At 45.5% G+C, this 15,724-nt stretch overlaps 1 protein-coding gene across 5 annotated transcripts in view; it reads left to right on the forward strand.

Annotated features, from left to right (window-relative positions):
- LOC147630703 (DUF21 domain-containing protein At2g14520-like) overlaps positions 1-15,724 on the forward strand; it is a 112,107-nt gene that overhangs the window by 60,159 nt on the left and 36,224 nt on the right. For all 5 annotated transcript variants that reach the window (XR_015267700.1, XR_015267697.1, XR_015267699.1 and 2 more), the window contains exons 9-10: positions 7,559-7,746; positions 8,056-8,348. Coding sequence is in view for 1 of the 5 variants with exons in the window: in XM_086810663.1 (XP_086666789.1) it covers positions 7,559-7,746; positions 8,056-8,348 (481 nt within the window). In the remaining 4 variants the exon portion in view is untranslated. The remainder of the gene's footprint in view (positions 1-7,558; positions 7,747-8,055; positions 8,349-15,724) is intronic.

Below are 15,724 nucleotides of genomic sequence, written 5' to 3' on the forward strand. Positions count from 1 at the left end.
CTTTGAGCTCTTTAATTTCCTTATCCTGTATATCTTCCTCCCATTTCAGGATGTCCCTGATAACTTTCAGCCGTCTGCGGAGCTCTAGAAGAAAGAGTCTCAGGCATCTTTGGTCTGGAAAATCCATGATCCTAGAGCATAGTTGCGAGAAATGGGGAAACGAAAACGGAGACGGAAACGAAAATTTTGAGGATAGGGGAAACGGAAACGCCGCGTCATCCTAGGTTATCCTAAGAGGGGGGTATGGGGAAAGTCACTAAGTTGAGAGGCCACATGTATAATGTAAGACATGTGCTAAAGAAGTAAAATCTAGAGTCTATAGTGTACACTCTACATTTATGATTTGAAACTTCACAGTTTAAAAACTTTAAAGTTGCATGAGAAATCAAACCATTTAGAACTTGCCATAATCACACAATAAGCTAAAACCATTACTCAATCGTCAATGAGTCAAGCCTCAAGAACAAGTCATTACAAAAAAGTGTAAAATCAAATGCCAAAAGGAAGCTACTCTCTAGAGTCTAGACTCTAGAGTCCTGAGTCCCGACTCCTCAAGACTCTTCTATGCTATAAAAATAGCTTCATCCTCCTGAAGCTCATCCTCATGCTCCTCTAGTGGAGCTTCTTCCATGCCATCTTCTTGTGTTGACCATCGCCCTCTGCCTCCTCAACTACATCACCAATGATAGAGCCCGTGTTTGCCTCCGATGTATGAAACCCAATGCACTTATCATGCGTGTACTCATGCTTCATCTTTGTTAGCAAACGCAAGTTTGCATTAACAAAGACGAGGTCATCTGCTTTCTTGCTCCCAAGGCGATTCCTCTTCTATGAGTGTATGTGACCAAGGTACTCCATAAATGCTCCAAAGTTGATGAAGAGCACACCTGCCCTAGAATACGAATGGCCAGATGCTGAAGCTCTGGCGTTTCTGTGCCATGGTCTTCCCACCAAGTGACAGAACCGACATGAAACCTGCAACATGAAAATTTGAAAAACCACATTTAGACTTCAAATATAGGTTCATAGATCTATATATCAGCTTCAACTTGTCATGTTGTGCGTCACTCCAGCCAACCATTCTCTCTTTGTTACGATAGTTTGCAAGCTGATCCTTCACCTTGCGTCTTTCCTCTGGAGTACCAACCAACCTTTGCAAAGTGGCATTCCAACCACGTACCACCTCACCGTCCGCCTGTTGCCGTCTCCCCTTGTGTTGAAACTCTGGATCAAGCACATAGACAGCTGTACGTAGTGGAGAATCATATTGGTTCCATCTACTCACTGCAAGATCCTCCAATTCTTGTTTTCTATCTGCATCAGTCTCTATCAAACGGATGTTCTCAACCATCTGATCCATGGCCTCATAAATCTTCCCAATGTAAGGCACATCTCCATCCACATGCTTCAAAACCCTAACAATCGGCCAACATAACCTGAGATGATGCTCTATAGAAGACCAAAACTCATGCTGTGTGATAGTAGCATAGCAAAGCTGCCCAAGTTCTTGCCTATGAGTAGGCCACGACTCCCAATCAGGGCATGCCATCATCTGCTTTAGGGTTGGTCTCACATGAAAGAGACGGTGAAGCATCATGAAATTGTATGCATAGCGGGTGTTGGATTACTTCAATAACTCTTTCTTTGCAAACCTGCTATATAATGCAAGAGAGTAATGGTGGGGCAGGTCATGAAAGAAACAACCTCTTTGCTTGTGTCAATGGTGGCCTTTACCCAATCCAACTTTCCAATGTCTTTAAGCAAGTTATTAACACAATGTGCCATGCATGGGCTCCATGTAATGTGCGGGTACCTCTGCTCCAATAAGGCCCCTGTTGCCTTGTTGGTACTCTCACTATCTGAAACAAATTGAACCACATTTTGTGGACCCACATACTCAACAACCTCACTCCATATCTCACATAGCACAAGAGTAGTTTTTTGTCTCACCCCAGCTTCTGTAGACTTTATGTAGAGTGGATTCTCTCTACATGTTGCAAGAACGCCTTCCAATGAATGGCTGTGTATATCACTCCACCCAATAGTCATTAAAGAGACCCCATACATGTCCATTTCTCCTTGACAAGTGCAATGGCTTCATTGATGGATCTTATCTCATTCTCAAGCAATCTCTCCCTCAAGGCATCGAAAGAGGGTGGAGTGTATGCACCACCAAATGCTGCAAATTCAGCCACCATCTCTTTGAAGAATGGCGAGCGGGCAACATTAAAAGAGATCCCACAAGAGTAGAAAAAGTGTGCTATAGCACCATCAACTTGTGTCTTTCTTTGTGGATGCCATGCTGTGTGAAGAGTGGACTGCCTAGCCTTTCGTTTGGGAGGAGCATGTGTAGGCATATCAAATGAGCTTCCACCCCCAAGAGAAGTGGGTGGATGGCCAAATGTAGCACTTACAGGAGTGCCATGACAAGCTAAATGCTGAGTTGGAGCACTTATTGTATGCTCCTTGCGCCGAGTATTTGGTGGAGGGGGAAGAAGTAAAGCTTCCTGTTCGATTCTTAGTGCATCTGCCGGAGCAATGTTCTCGCATTTACCTATGCCAAACCCTAGCAAGGCAAGCAAATGGGCTTCAACTTGCTTTCGACAACAACCTCTTTGCAGGCCACAATGTCGGCAACGAAATCTTTTTGCCCCACCTCTCTTGGAGTTATATTGATTAACAATATCCACCTGCTGCCACCAATAGTCACTCTGGGTGAATTCCTTCTTATTCCCTCTCTCAAGATGTGGCTGCTGTTAGAAGTCATCTCCTGTATTTACTGAGACACCAAGGTCTCTGTTGTGGGTGTGCCCGCCCTTGTAGGTGTTGTTCTCATTTTTCCTCACTCCCCGTATTTTTCCCCCATTTTTTCCATTTTCTTGTGGCTTGGATGGCATTTCTGTGGTGGCAAGAGGTCTTGGTAAGTTGGTAGATGGCCGACTGTAGCTGTGAGCCTATTGGTGTTGGCCGACTGAGTGCTATAGTTCGTGGACACTTTTCTTCATGCAGGCCGACTGTACACTACTGGCCGACTGGTATTTATGCTAGTCGTGGTGGACATGCCCCTGTCGGCTGCCATTTAGCTGGCCAACTGCTGTATGGGGGCCATATATAATGGCCCCACAGCCCTTGCCACATCTTGTATCATCATTTGGGATCTTCTTTGTGTATATAGAGCAGAGTTACACGCCTCTATCTCTCTCCTTCTCGTGCTGTTTTTCTGCACTGTGTTTGCTCGTGTTCCCAAATTTGGCCATAATCTCCGCTGCGTATTCTGACATGGTATTAGAGCCCTAGGCTCTTGATAGCTCTTGGGATTTGTGTGAGCAAGAGAGGGACTGTTGTGTTACTGATTGGTGGACTGTTTGGGACTGTTCGGGAAGAGGAGAAAGCAAGAGGACGGCGGGCTGATTTGCTGGACAGCCACTTGCAGGTGTAAGTTCTTCTTTGTTCCCACCCACCCACCCTTTTTCAGATTACATCCCCGCAATGGCAGATTTGTTAGAGATGGCTGATAGGCATGTGAAGATCCCTACACTCCCCACGTTCCCGGTGGACCGTCAGTTGGACGGGAACAACTATGGCATATGGAAGGTTATGATGGAATGTTCTGGAGTCTTACGACCTTGTTGATTTCATTGTTGTTGGGGTTCCACGGCCGGAAGTAGAGGAAGGGGTGTTATCGTCCATTCGTAAGGACCGGGAGGCATAGGCACAATTGTGGGATCGTGTCAACGCCAGGGTCCGTTCATTTATCTTCCTCACCGCAGGTAATCAATCATGTAAAGCATATGACGCTGGCCAGAGGTATATGGCAACATTTGGCTTCTCTTTATAACAGGGTATAGCCCATGAAGAGGATTTCCTTGGAAGTACAGATGCAGGTTATGAGCCTTGCAAAGTCGTTGACGATGCGGGAGCATGTTAACAAGTTGTAGGCTCTTCAACAGGAAGTTCTTCAAGCTGGGAAGGAGATATCATCGGAGGACATCGAGACTGCACACTACTGGCCGACTCGTATTTATGCTAGTCGTGGTGGACATGCCCTTGTCGGCTGTCATTTAGCTGGCCGATTGCTGTATGGGGGCATAATGGCCCCACAGCCCTTGCCACATCTTGTATCATCATTCGGGATCTTCTTTGTGTATATAGAGCAGAGTTATATGCCTCTATCTCTCTCCTTCTCTTGTGCTGTTTTTCTGCACTGTGTTTGTTCTTCTGTTCCCAGATTTGGTCATCATCTCCGTTGCGTATTCTGACAGCTGGGTGGGGGTGGGGGTGGGGGGTAAAAGGGACCGTACGATACTATACCGTACCGTGTAGTACGGTGTGCGACAGTAACTATGCTGTGCAAGTGTCCTTGTGGTGAGCAATCCTGTTGGGACCTAGGCTATGAGTTAGACTAGATGATTGTGTCCTAGAACTATGCCTTGGTTTCACTTACATAGGAGCTTGGGCCCTAAACTTAGCCCTTCTTTTATTATAAGTGCTTTCCCATAGTTCTTTTAATAACTATGCCTCCTATTGAAAGCCTTCCTTCACTTAGTGTGAAGCCGTCGCCTAGCCACGCACCCTCTAACCTGAGATTAACCCACCCTAGGTTAGGTGCTTAGTGTGGACATAACACCATGTCACACTGTGCATGTGTCCTTGCAGTGAGCAATCCTGTTGGGCCTTAGGCTACTAGGCTACGAGTCAGACTAGACGATCGTGTCCTGGAACTATTCCTTCACTTATATAGGAGCCTTGGTTGGGTTCACTTATATAGGAGCCTGGGCCCTAAATTTAGCCTTGCTTTTATTATAAGTGCTTTCCCATGTTATTTTAATAAGTATGCCTCCTATTTAAAGCCTTCCTTCACTTAGTGTGAAGCGGTCCCCTAGCCTCGCACCCCTCTAACCTGTGATTGACCCACCCTCGGTTAGGTGCTTAGTGTGGACGTAACAATGGCCTCCTTTGAATATCATCCTCAAGCCAACAATCTCCGCCATGTATAGAGAGAATAAACCTCTCCCAGGAGGCCCTCTCAAGTGGGTGCACCATACCCACTTGTCCTCCTCTTTTGTTTGTAGGTTGCTCAACCATATTGCCAATGAAGTGGTGAAGGTGTTTGCCTAGGACCCAGAGGTCTTGCGTTCAAACCCCCCCCCCCCCCCCCCCCCTTGGTGTGCTTCCTCGGCGGCATCGCCTACAGGTGGATAAATAAGTGCCTATGGGCGGCTAGCCGTCTATGGACGGTGAAATTTGGTAACTATGGGAGGATCTTGGGCCAAAGGCCCGTTGAAAAAAAAAAATGGTTGCTCAACCATATTAAAGTCACCCCCAATGATCCAATGATCAGCATGAGGAGGCAAGACAGTGAGGGCATACATGTTCAGAATACCAATGTGTCTCATCTTGCACAATGATGATCCACTGATTTGCTTCCTCATGCTGGAGGGAGAGACATCTGATGAGCATGTCCGTGCTGCCTCCTAATGGGGTCTGTGGATCCGGGACAATCTCTAGCAAGATTGACCTTGCCAGCGGGAAATATGACAGTGATTTGCTTTGTTGCAATCTCCATCCTTTGTCAAAAATGTGAGCCATTCGGTTTCTGTAACAAGATGTTGTAGCCACCATGGGGTGTGACAGTGTTGTAGTGTTATGGTCTTACGGTGGTCCAGTGGCATAGTTGTAGTCCAAAATGCTCCAAGTGGACAGTCGAGCATGAAGATTCCGGAGCGTACCACTCCAAGGCATTCAAGGCACCACACCCCAAGAAAGCAGATGCGTGCTGCAGCCTGCTACACCTACGTGAATCAAATCTAGACCTTGAGAAAACTTACAGACAAAGGACTTCAGGACTTGTGGATCACATAAAAATGACCCTAGGGCCATTCTTGCACTGGTTCTGCATAAAACGAATGGCCCTAAGGCCATTCTTGGATGCCCCAAGGCCACCATTGAATGCTCTTTGAGGCCTTTAAGGCTAAACAAAGGCCTTATTTTCCATGAAAAAGAAAGTTCCCATGGCCATTCTTACATCTGTTGTGCATGAAAAGAATGGGCCTAAGGCCATTCTTTGATGCTGAGGAGAATGCAAGAAAGTTTGATGATCCAAAAACGGCCCTAGGGCCATTCTTTGATGCCTAGAAGGATGCATAAAAGTTGGGTGATCCACGAAGCCAATGCTAGAACGGCCTGAGGTCCATTCTTGGGATGCCCCATGGCCATCTCCAACATGACCTTAACGACTTGGGGTCAGGCATCTTCGTGAATCTCCAACCCCGTCCAAAGGGGATATAGGCTATTTTGTAGTTCCACCTTGTCCATTGCAAGGCTACTCTGTTCTGTGTTCACTGTGTCATTCCGTCCTAAGCAGAGTGTGTTATCCCCTCATTGTGTCCACTATTGGTGTGCACAGTGTAGTGAGTGGTGATTGTAACTATTGGTTGATAGTAATACAAGGGGAGTACATTATTCTTGTGCAGTGTTCCTTACCTGTTCCTTGCTTGTCCAGTTCAATTAAGTATCGCATAAGTAAGTGTGTTATGCCATCATTTCTTCCTACTGTTCTGTCCTACGACTCCCGTGGACATACAGTTCAAGAGTGAACCACCATATCCTCTTAGTGTATCTGGGCAACCCGACCTGCAACACATGTAACCATCAGTAATGGAAGGATCAAGAACAAGAACAAAATCTCGGGGTACTGCACCAGAGGTGGCAGTAACCGCTGGTGCGGAAGCGGACGAAGGTAGCTCTGGAAGGACGAAGGTAGCTCTGGAAGGACAAGTACTGCCAAGACCTGATCAAATGTAGCTCCTATGGAAGCTAATAGCTTCCAAAAAACCCATGGAAGAGCATGAAATCTAAGAGAAATCGGAGTAAGGCGCTAATCCTCTGCCACAGGATCAAAGTCCAGCCGATACTCCAAGAAGAATAATTTCCGGGGGCCAAGGATTGCCGGCAACTTGGAAGAACCCTTGTCCAAGTTAATGCGCATCAAGAAAGTGCACAGCCAGTTCCGAAGGGAGGACTGCCAGAAGCTAACCTCTAACTTGTGAACGGGCAGGGTGAGAGCGATACTTTCCCAATGAGAGTAGTCTTCATTTCATTGTTGATGTCACTTTGGAGGATGAGAAGCTCATCTTAATTGATAGATCTCACGGCCTGTGGGAGTGATCGAAGGATTGGCTTTGGCAGAAGCCATAATGCCAATCAAGGGGCGGGTGGCCGACTTGAACACAATAGGAATTTAACGTATGCTTGAGCAGGCAACAAAGCGGGAGAGGAAGGTCTGGAAGGCGGAAAAAGCAGGCTGATTGGTTATACATCTTTACTTGATTGGTTTTTGTTTTATCTTATTAGTGTTCACTATTATAATTCTTACTTTAAAAAAATTATCTTTCTAATAAAAATAAAGGCACACCTATGGTGAAATTTTCACATATTTTGCTAGGATTTTAAATGCTTTCATTTTTAGGAGAACTTCTGCATGTTTAGTGAAGGGTGAACCTTATAGATTGGAATGGAGAATGGGAATGATTTATTTACTAAGACATTTCTTTCATAGGGTGGAGGAAAACATGCCGCTGTATGCCATTTTGAATGAGTTTCGGAAGGGACATAGTCACATGGCAGCAGTTGTGAAATATAGGAAGGATAAGATGGATGCAATCAACAGGAGCAAAGAATCACAGGTTGGAAGGCTGAGTAGCTCAAGGCACAAGAGACGATCTTCTGAATTAAGAATAATACAAGGTATGCTTTGTTTGGCCATTCTTTATAAAGAGCTCTTGCTTCTTACACAAATTTAAATTTCTTGCACCAAACATTCAATCAATCTGTAATGAGTAAAAAATGTAGAATTATGTGCAATGGGAAAAAAATGGAATTCTTATGTTCAACTATTCTCACTCCATATTTCTCGAGTATGCATGCGACATTTTTAAGCTTATCATTCTAGAAAGAATTAAGGCAACTTTCATCTCTAAGTACTTCCAGTTAGATAATATTCCTTCATGGATATATTGTAACCCTCACTGAGTTACAAGAAGTGAATTATTCCAGGCACAAGCACACCTATGTCGTTAGTGTTGGACATCTCAGAAGATGAGTTTTTGACTGATTCTGGACGGTTCATCCTTTTGAAACGAAGTCCTTTAAGTGGATCTGGTCTTTCCATTTCACGAAAAGAGAATGAGGTAATAGCAGAGAATTTGAGTCAAAGAGCAAAGAAATGGGAGCGTACTAGTCAAGCTGATATATTGGACATAAGACAAGAATCCCTTTATAATTTTCCTCCTGATGAAGAGGTCATTGGAATTATTACAATGGAAGATGTCATTGAGGAGCTTTTACAGGTATGGTTTTTGTGGCCACCATAATGTTGTAACTTTGAAGCCATTTATCTCTGTGATTTGCAAGGTAATTGCATGAGCTTAAGGTTATTATGATTGTTTAAATCAAATAAGTCTAGCATGCATAGAGAAGTTGATGTATAATATCCTGTTGTACAACTACATATCAAGAAGTCGTTAAAAATAGTTGAACTGATCGCAAATGTTCCCAGCTTTAAATGCACAGGTCTTATTGTATAAAGTTGTTAGTTCAATGTTGAGAAGACTGAGAAATTGAAACCCGTAAAATCTGGAAGATGCTGCTGTGGAGGCACAGATGCTGAATGGAGGTGCAGGTGATGCTGCATGGAACAAGAAGCAACCTGCAAGTTACTAAAGGAAAAGCTACGACCCGCCAATACACATCATAGAGCCCTACATGAAACATATTAGTGTTGGAACTTTGGTAAGTCCTCCTGGGAGACTACCCATCCCATATTAGGGGTTTCTTGAAGTGGGAGGTTCCCCAAGCTGGCCTTTCCATCCAGATCCCGCATAACCTTAAGGGTGTGTAGCCCACTTAAAGAAACCCCTAATCTTGCGCCTTAGGAATGGCATCTTTGTGTTTTCCTTCTTATGCACAGCTTGGCGATCATTCCCAACACTCTCGTGACTGGACATCAGTTCTTAAGTAAACTGAACCTTGGGTGCCACTTTCTCTCTTAACTTGACATCTGTTCAATCTTTGACATCTCTCCTCACTACCCAAAGTATAAGTCCTCTTAAATCCTTGGAACTTACCCTAGTCTTGCACCTCATGAGTGGCATCTTTGGGTCTTTGTTTTGGAGTATCCTTCAGTGACTGAAACAAACTCATTAGTGAACCACCTTCTCTCTACTTGATGAATTCTGACACCTCTCTTCGCACTACTAGGACTACGATGTGCTACCTGGATGAGGTATATCATGCCACACAAGCCACATCACAGCCATGCCACGATCTTGCCAATGGATGTCGTGCTCTGTTACCCATCCTAGTTGTGTCCCCCCAGGACTGCACTTAATTGAGAGTTTGCCGGCTCTACTGGCTGCGTTTTTCTCAAGAGTGGTCTGAAGGCTGGATTGATAAACCTTTTTTGGGGTGGGGGAGATGTTATTTATAGGGCTTTCTCACCTCAGTTTGCTGGTCGACTTGCTTGACCCTTGGTCGTGGGCCTAAAAGGTGGCTCCACAAGATCCACTGAATGGGTGTCCTCCATCTCTTGGGTTCAGAAGAAACTGGTGATGGTTGGCTGGCGAGGGAGGGGTTGGGTGGGCTGGGGCTGAAGATCTCTCAAGAAAGTGTCCCTTTGTCTGCGGAGCTCAAGCAGGAAGAGCTAGGCAACACTGGTCAGGGAAGTCAATGATCTTGGCGAGTGGACCAAATCCTCACGAAACAGACAGGGAAACCTCGCGTGGATCTCATAGTATATTGGGCAATGGCATATGCAATGCTCCTTTGTCTCAACCTCTGTGTGGTGGCATAATTGGTAGATCCTCTCCTCTTTAGGTCTCCGTATGAGCTCCCAGGCTTTGAAGATGCGCTCAGCTCTATTTGTCTCCACTCTAAGGTGGTGGGATGAAACTTGTATCTGGCCAATCACAATTTGCATGGCATGGGACATGTGAACACTCAGGTAGCAAGGCTGCTGGATGAATCCATCCTTAGGAAGGAATCTCTGTAGAAGTGCATCTTCGTTGGGAGCTCTGAAGGTGTGAATCGTGATCCATGTGCAATGGGTGTAGAGGCTGAGAAGATGTAACCGGATAACCCGGTTGGTGTCCTCATGAGAGAACCAGAGAAAAGGGGAGTCCAAAGTGTACTGAAGGGGTGGTAGGCGGTCCTTGCGGAGCCCATTATATATATATATATATAGAGAGAGAGAGAGAGAGAGAGAGAGAGAGAGAGAGAGAGAGAGAGAGAGAGAGAGAGAGAGAGAGAGAGAGAGTAAATCGATCTATGAAGGTGCTGATTTAGGGTTTGCAGCTGCTGAATTAGGGTTTGAGAGAACGGGTTTTCTTTGCTTTTGTACATGGATTTGGATGACCCGGCTGCTGCATGGCTGCCAATAGCCTTAACATGGATCTTATTGAGGAGATGATCGAGAAGGATGTGGGTTATGCTTCAGATGCCTCGGAGCAACAAAAACGTCAAAGGCTTGATGTTGATGCAAGCTACACTCCAGTGAATGTTGGAGAGAATGCAGAGGAAAGTTCTCAGGTACCTTCTCCGGAGTTTGCACGTCTGCAGATCACTGGTGAGCTTCTGCAAGAATATGTGAAGGCAAATAGCGTGCAAATGGCTGCAGTAGATAATGGTGGTGTGGCTGATGTATGCATGGAGACTCCTTTGTTGCTACAACAGCTAGCAGATTTTCATGATCGTGCTGCTATCTTCTTCTTTACTGGGCGTATTTTGTTGTTGCCTTGTCTTAGAGCATGGTTGGGCTGCTTGGTGTCGCCTGAGGCACTTGAGGAGATTTATGATGGTCCGAGAGGCTTTTATGAAATACTTTTTCGCACTTCGGAAGCCCGTAGGGCAGTCTTGGAGCAGGTGCCACTCTTTTTGGATGGGCAGTTGGTTCATGTGGTTCCGTGGAAGCCTATGGCAGAGTACCAAGATATGTTGCGCCAGGCTTGCCCAGTTTGGGTTGAAGTGAAACAATTCCCACCAATGTTTTGGCGTGTTTTAACAGGTCTCATGCGAGGTATCGGTGATGTCTTGGTGGTGCCTCGAATGACATCTAGAAACCAAAATTGTCTATGCATGTTGTGGGATACTGGGAGACCTAGGCCGACACATTTGCGTGTCAATATGGCTGGGCTGCAACCTTTAATGTATGAATTGAGGTGGGATACATTTGCTGGCCACTGTTTCAAATGTGGTGAGATGGGCCACTTTGTCTCCGAATGTCCTAAGAAAGAACAAGTTGTTGCTACCAAGGATATCGTTGATGGGCAGTTGCCCGTGGAAGATGAGCATGATGCTCCTTTACATGATGCCCAGCACATGGATGTACATGTGGATGTTCAGAATGAGGTTGAGCAGCCATGGGTGGAAGTACGTGGTAAAAAGACACGATTTGTTGCCCCGCGGGGGGATTTCTCAGATGCTGTTTGGCGGGGGCCTTTGCGTACTCATCAGGGGCCCTTACATACATATGCTCGTCGCCCTTTGGGTTCAGGTGCCCAGCAACAAACCATGATTGAGAGGTTGGGAGGCCAACTTTCTCAGGGTACAGGGGCTCTTGGGGTGGATAGAGTAGAACGCTATCCTATTAGAAGTCGCCTAACAAAAGAAGCACAACAACAATTGCCTCTTGTGTTTGGTTCGAAGGGTGAGGTCATCTCGCCATGGGATGGTCATTACCCTTCGGCACGTGCTCAGGAACTCCAAGGGCAGTCTGAGATCACAAATACCATGTCTAAAAATGCAAAGCTTCAAAAGGTTCGTGATTTGGTAGATTGTCCTGGGCCTAGTACACGGCCTTGTTGATTCCTTTTCTGGGAAGGCTTATGAAAATTGTACAATGGAATGTAAAGGGTATTTCTTCGCGCCAAAAGCAGTTCAGGCTTTGGCGTACAACTTTTTGTCATGGTTGGGATGTTTTGTGTGCAGTTGAACATAAGCAGTATAAGTTGGCTGGCAAAGCCTATGTATATAAGGGGTTTCATGTTTTCTACAGCGGACATCCTGCTTCGCAGTCAGGTGTTATGTTTGCTGTTCGTTCGCAATTTCAGCCTTCTCTTGTGATTCAAGATGTTCATGGAAGATTTCTAGTGATACAGATTGTTTGGGATGATACGCCTTTATGGTTGTTAGGGGTGTATGCTCCAAATAATGCTTGTGCATGCCGTTTGCTGTGGAATGACTTGTGTGCTCTTTCAATCTCTCATCATGGCTTTGTGATGGGAGACTTTAATATGTGTGTCTCCAGGGAGCAAGCCACGTCGCCTCATTCTGTAATGGATGGCCTGGAGAGAATGGCGTGGGAAGCTTTTGCAGCAAGGTCGCTAAAACAAGACATGTGGTCTTGGTTGCATCCAGATGAAAGGGGTTACACTTATGCCTCACAACAGTTTCGGGGCACTTATGCTAGATTGGATAGGATGTATATTTTACATCAAGATCTCTTTTTGCCAGAGGTTCTTACTATGATGGTTGATCAGCAAAACAGGTTTTCTCGGATCATTGGCCGCTTGTGTTTGAAATGGTCTATCATCCTGTGGATGCATATAAAGGCTTGTTGGGACGCTTGCCTTTGCGCTTAAATCACACTTTTTTGGAGCATGAAGTTTTTGATGTTTATATGCGTGAGTTGATACGACATTTCTCCACAAGAGTGTCCATGGTGATTATCATGCTTGGCCAGTGTTCCTTACCAACACTCGGAAATCAACGGGGCATTATGGTCTTGCTAATGCCTCTATACAAAAACAGCATGTGGCTCTTCTTGAGTCGCTTTTAAAGGGCTTGCAAGCGTTCATGTTTACTGACTCTATGGATGCTGAAGTTGTGGATGCCATAGAATGGCTGAAAAAGGAGCTATCTAGGGTGCATGAAGCACAATATGTTCGCTTTAAACTACTTGCACGTCTTGATGCTTTGCGGGATGCTAACTGTCAATCTCATCGCTTCTATGATAAGTTGCATCAAAAACATATGCGTGAGAATATTGTTAGGCTGATGGATGCCCAAGGCAATCTTGTTACTCAACCTTTTGAGGTTATTCAGCATTGCATCAGGTTTTATGAAGATTTGCTTGCCCCTCGAGAGGATGTCTCGCCGGCTGTCCTGGCTGCAAGGGAGTCATTGTTTGCTGAAGCACGATATCAAGTTTACCCTGATGTGGCGGTTCAGCTTGATGCTCCTGTTACTCAAGGGGAAGTGGAAGCTGTTCTCTCCAAACTTCCCATGGGAAAGAGCCCTGGTTGGGATGGTTTGACAAATGAGTTTTTTTCGAAAATATGCTGATCAGCTTGCAGAGCCTTTGACGCTTATTTGTCAAAGGGTTTGGGATGAGGGATATATGCCTGCCGATTGGAAGTTGGGCATACTTCGTTTGTTGCCCAAAGTCCCTTCGCCTACTTCTTTGGCTCAATGGCGCCCGATCTCACTTATGGGTATAATGTATAAAATCTTTACAAAGATTTTTGCCAATCGCTTGCAGAAGGTGCTTCCTACTCTTATTCATCCATATCAATATGGATTTGTGCGTGGCAGGAATATTTTGCATAATATTCTTAATGTTCAAATTGGAGTGGATTATTCCAAGGCAAAGAAGCAAGAGATTGTGATGGTGCAGCTGGATCTTGAAAAAGCTTTTGATCATGTCAGCTGGTCTTTCCTTTCTCAGTTAATGACAGCCATGGGCTTTGGTTCCAAAATGGCTAATTTGGTGCATTTACTTGGCTCTGGCTCTATCACACGGATTATGCTCAATGGAGGACTTCCGGATGGTATTTCTCTCACCCGTTCTCTCCGGCAGGGCTGTCCTCTTAGCCCTCTTTTCTTTGCCATTGCCATTCATCCTATGTTATCTCGCCTAGATGCTATGGCATCGCATGGTGAAGTGGTTGGTTTGCATCTCCCTCATGGCAAGCAATTGGTTGCTCAAGCCCTTGCGGATGACACTTTTATGTTTCTCAGGGCTGAAAAAGCCAATATAGATCGAGCAATGAAAGCTTGGAATAATTTTGCATTGGCTTCTGGGCTGAAAATAAATTCAACAAAATCAGCCCTCATTGTATGTACGGAATTTGATCTTGAGGCATTAGGGTGGCAAGGCTTTGTGGTGCATACAGGAGACATTGTTCGTCATCTTGGGTATCCGATGGGTGTGGATGTGGACCCCCAAGCGCTTCTTGCTTGGATTTCTGCTCGGATCTCGGATAAATTTGTGTATTGGAAAGCTCAAGGGTGGCCTATGCACGTGAGGGTTAAGGTAGCTCAGGTTATTATGCTTAGCATGATTTCCTATTTTTTGCCTTTGCTACCTTGGACGCACAAATCTCTTCTCCATTTGGTTGCTCCCATTCGGTTTATGCTGTGGAAGAGGCAAGGAAATATTATGGGTCAAACATGGATAGCTTGGAATCACATTTCGACGCCCAAAAGAATGGGTGGGGCTGCTTTACTGGATGTCCGCTTGCATATGGTGGCGCGTAGGTGGGCGCTTTTTCAGGATATGTGTTTGCAGGAGCAGCCTTGGGTATTCATGGCTCGTGACTTGCTTGAGTTGGAGGGATTGTCACATGGACGGACACGTGTGTAGGCTTCATGGTGGGACATTGTGAATGCGGCTCATCCTGTCCGTATTCGCTCATCTCACATTTTATCGCATATTCTCCTTTCTTGGCATGAAGTTCTACTATTGGCTCGGTGGGATCGTGGTCATGAAAGACTACTTTTGAACTCTTTGCAGTTCGAAACATTTGTGGAGTCGCGTGTCATTGTTTGGCCAGACAGAGATGCTTCACGCATACGACTCAACCGCATGGTCAGGTTAGGCTTGGTTAGAATCCGAGATGCTGTGATACCTGGTCGTGACAGGCCATATTCGTTTCGTCGTATTCGGCAGCACTTTAGGGTTCCTCGGACATTTCAGCCCCACTGGGTTGACATCATGCATGCAGTTGAGCCTTTTACTCCATTGCCTCGGCCATCTGCAGAACAGCCTTGGCTTTTTGATTGGGCACTATGTAAATCTGGTGACTTGATATCACTTTCAGCTAACCAGGTCTATCATAAGCTCGTATCAGAGAAAGATTGGGTTTCAGCCAAGGCCAATAAGGTGTGGGGATTGCACAAGTCTAAATCATGGTGGCAGAAAACTCTTATGCGTGGTTGGCAGTCTAAACTCCCTTACCAAGGTAAGGTTTTCATTTGGAGGATGTTGGTGGGAGGGTTACCTACACGGGATCAGCTCAGCCGTTGTAAAATTACATTGGCCTCTTGCTTCTTCTGCACGACATGCACTGAAACAGTTATGCATCTATTCATGAGTTGTCTAGTGGCCCGTCAGATTTGGTCTTTTGTCTCTCGCGTTTGGGAGGCAGTAGAGAGGTCTACTGTTTCGGCTTATCAGTGGATATTTGGGATTTGTCCTCAAGTCATTACTTCGGACAGTCACCTTGTGATATTCCATTTCCTTAGATGGACAGGACTTTGGCATATTTGGACTACACGGAATGGGTTCATCTTTGATTCCTTGTCTGGAATACATGGGCACATTCTACGTATCTGCGGTTTGCTGCTTTGGCAGTTTTCTTCTCTTCTCTCAGCTCAGCTACTGGATGCAGATGTTATTTCGTTATGGTCTACGGCGGCTCGGCTCGGCTGGCTCATCTTTGATGCTTTT

Source organism: Cibotium barometz, chromosome 16 (assembly GCF_041138505.1).
Source record: "Cibotium barometz isolate CiBa-2024 chromosome 16, ASM4113850v1, whole genome shotgun sequence".
Classification (NCBI taxonomy): Eukaryota; Viridiplantae; Streptophyta; class Polypodiopsida; order Cyatheales; family Cibotiaceae; genus Cibotium; species Cibotium barometz.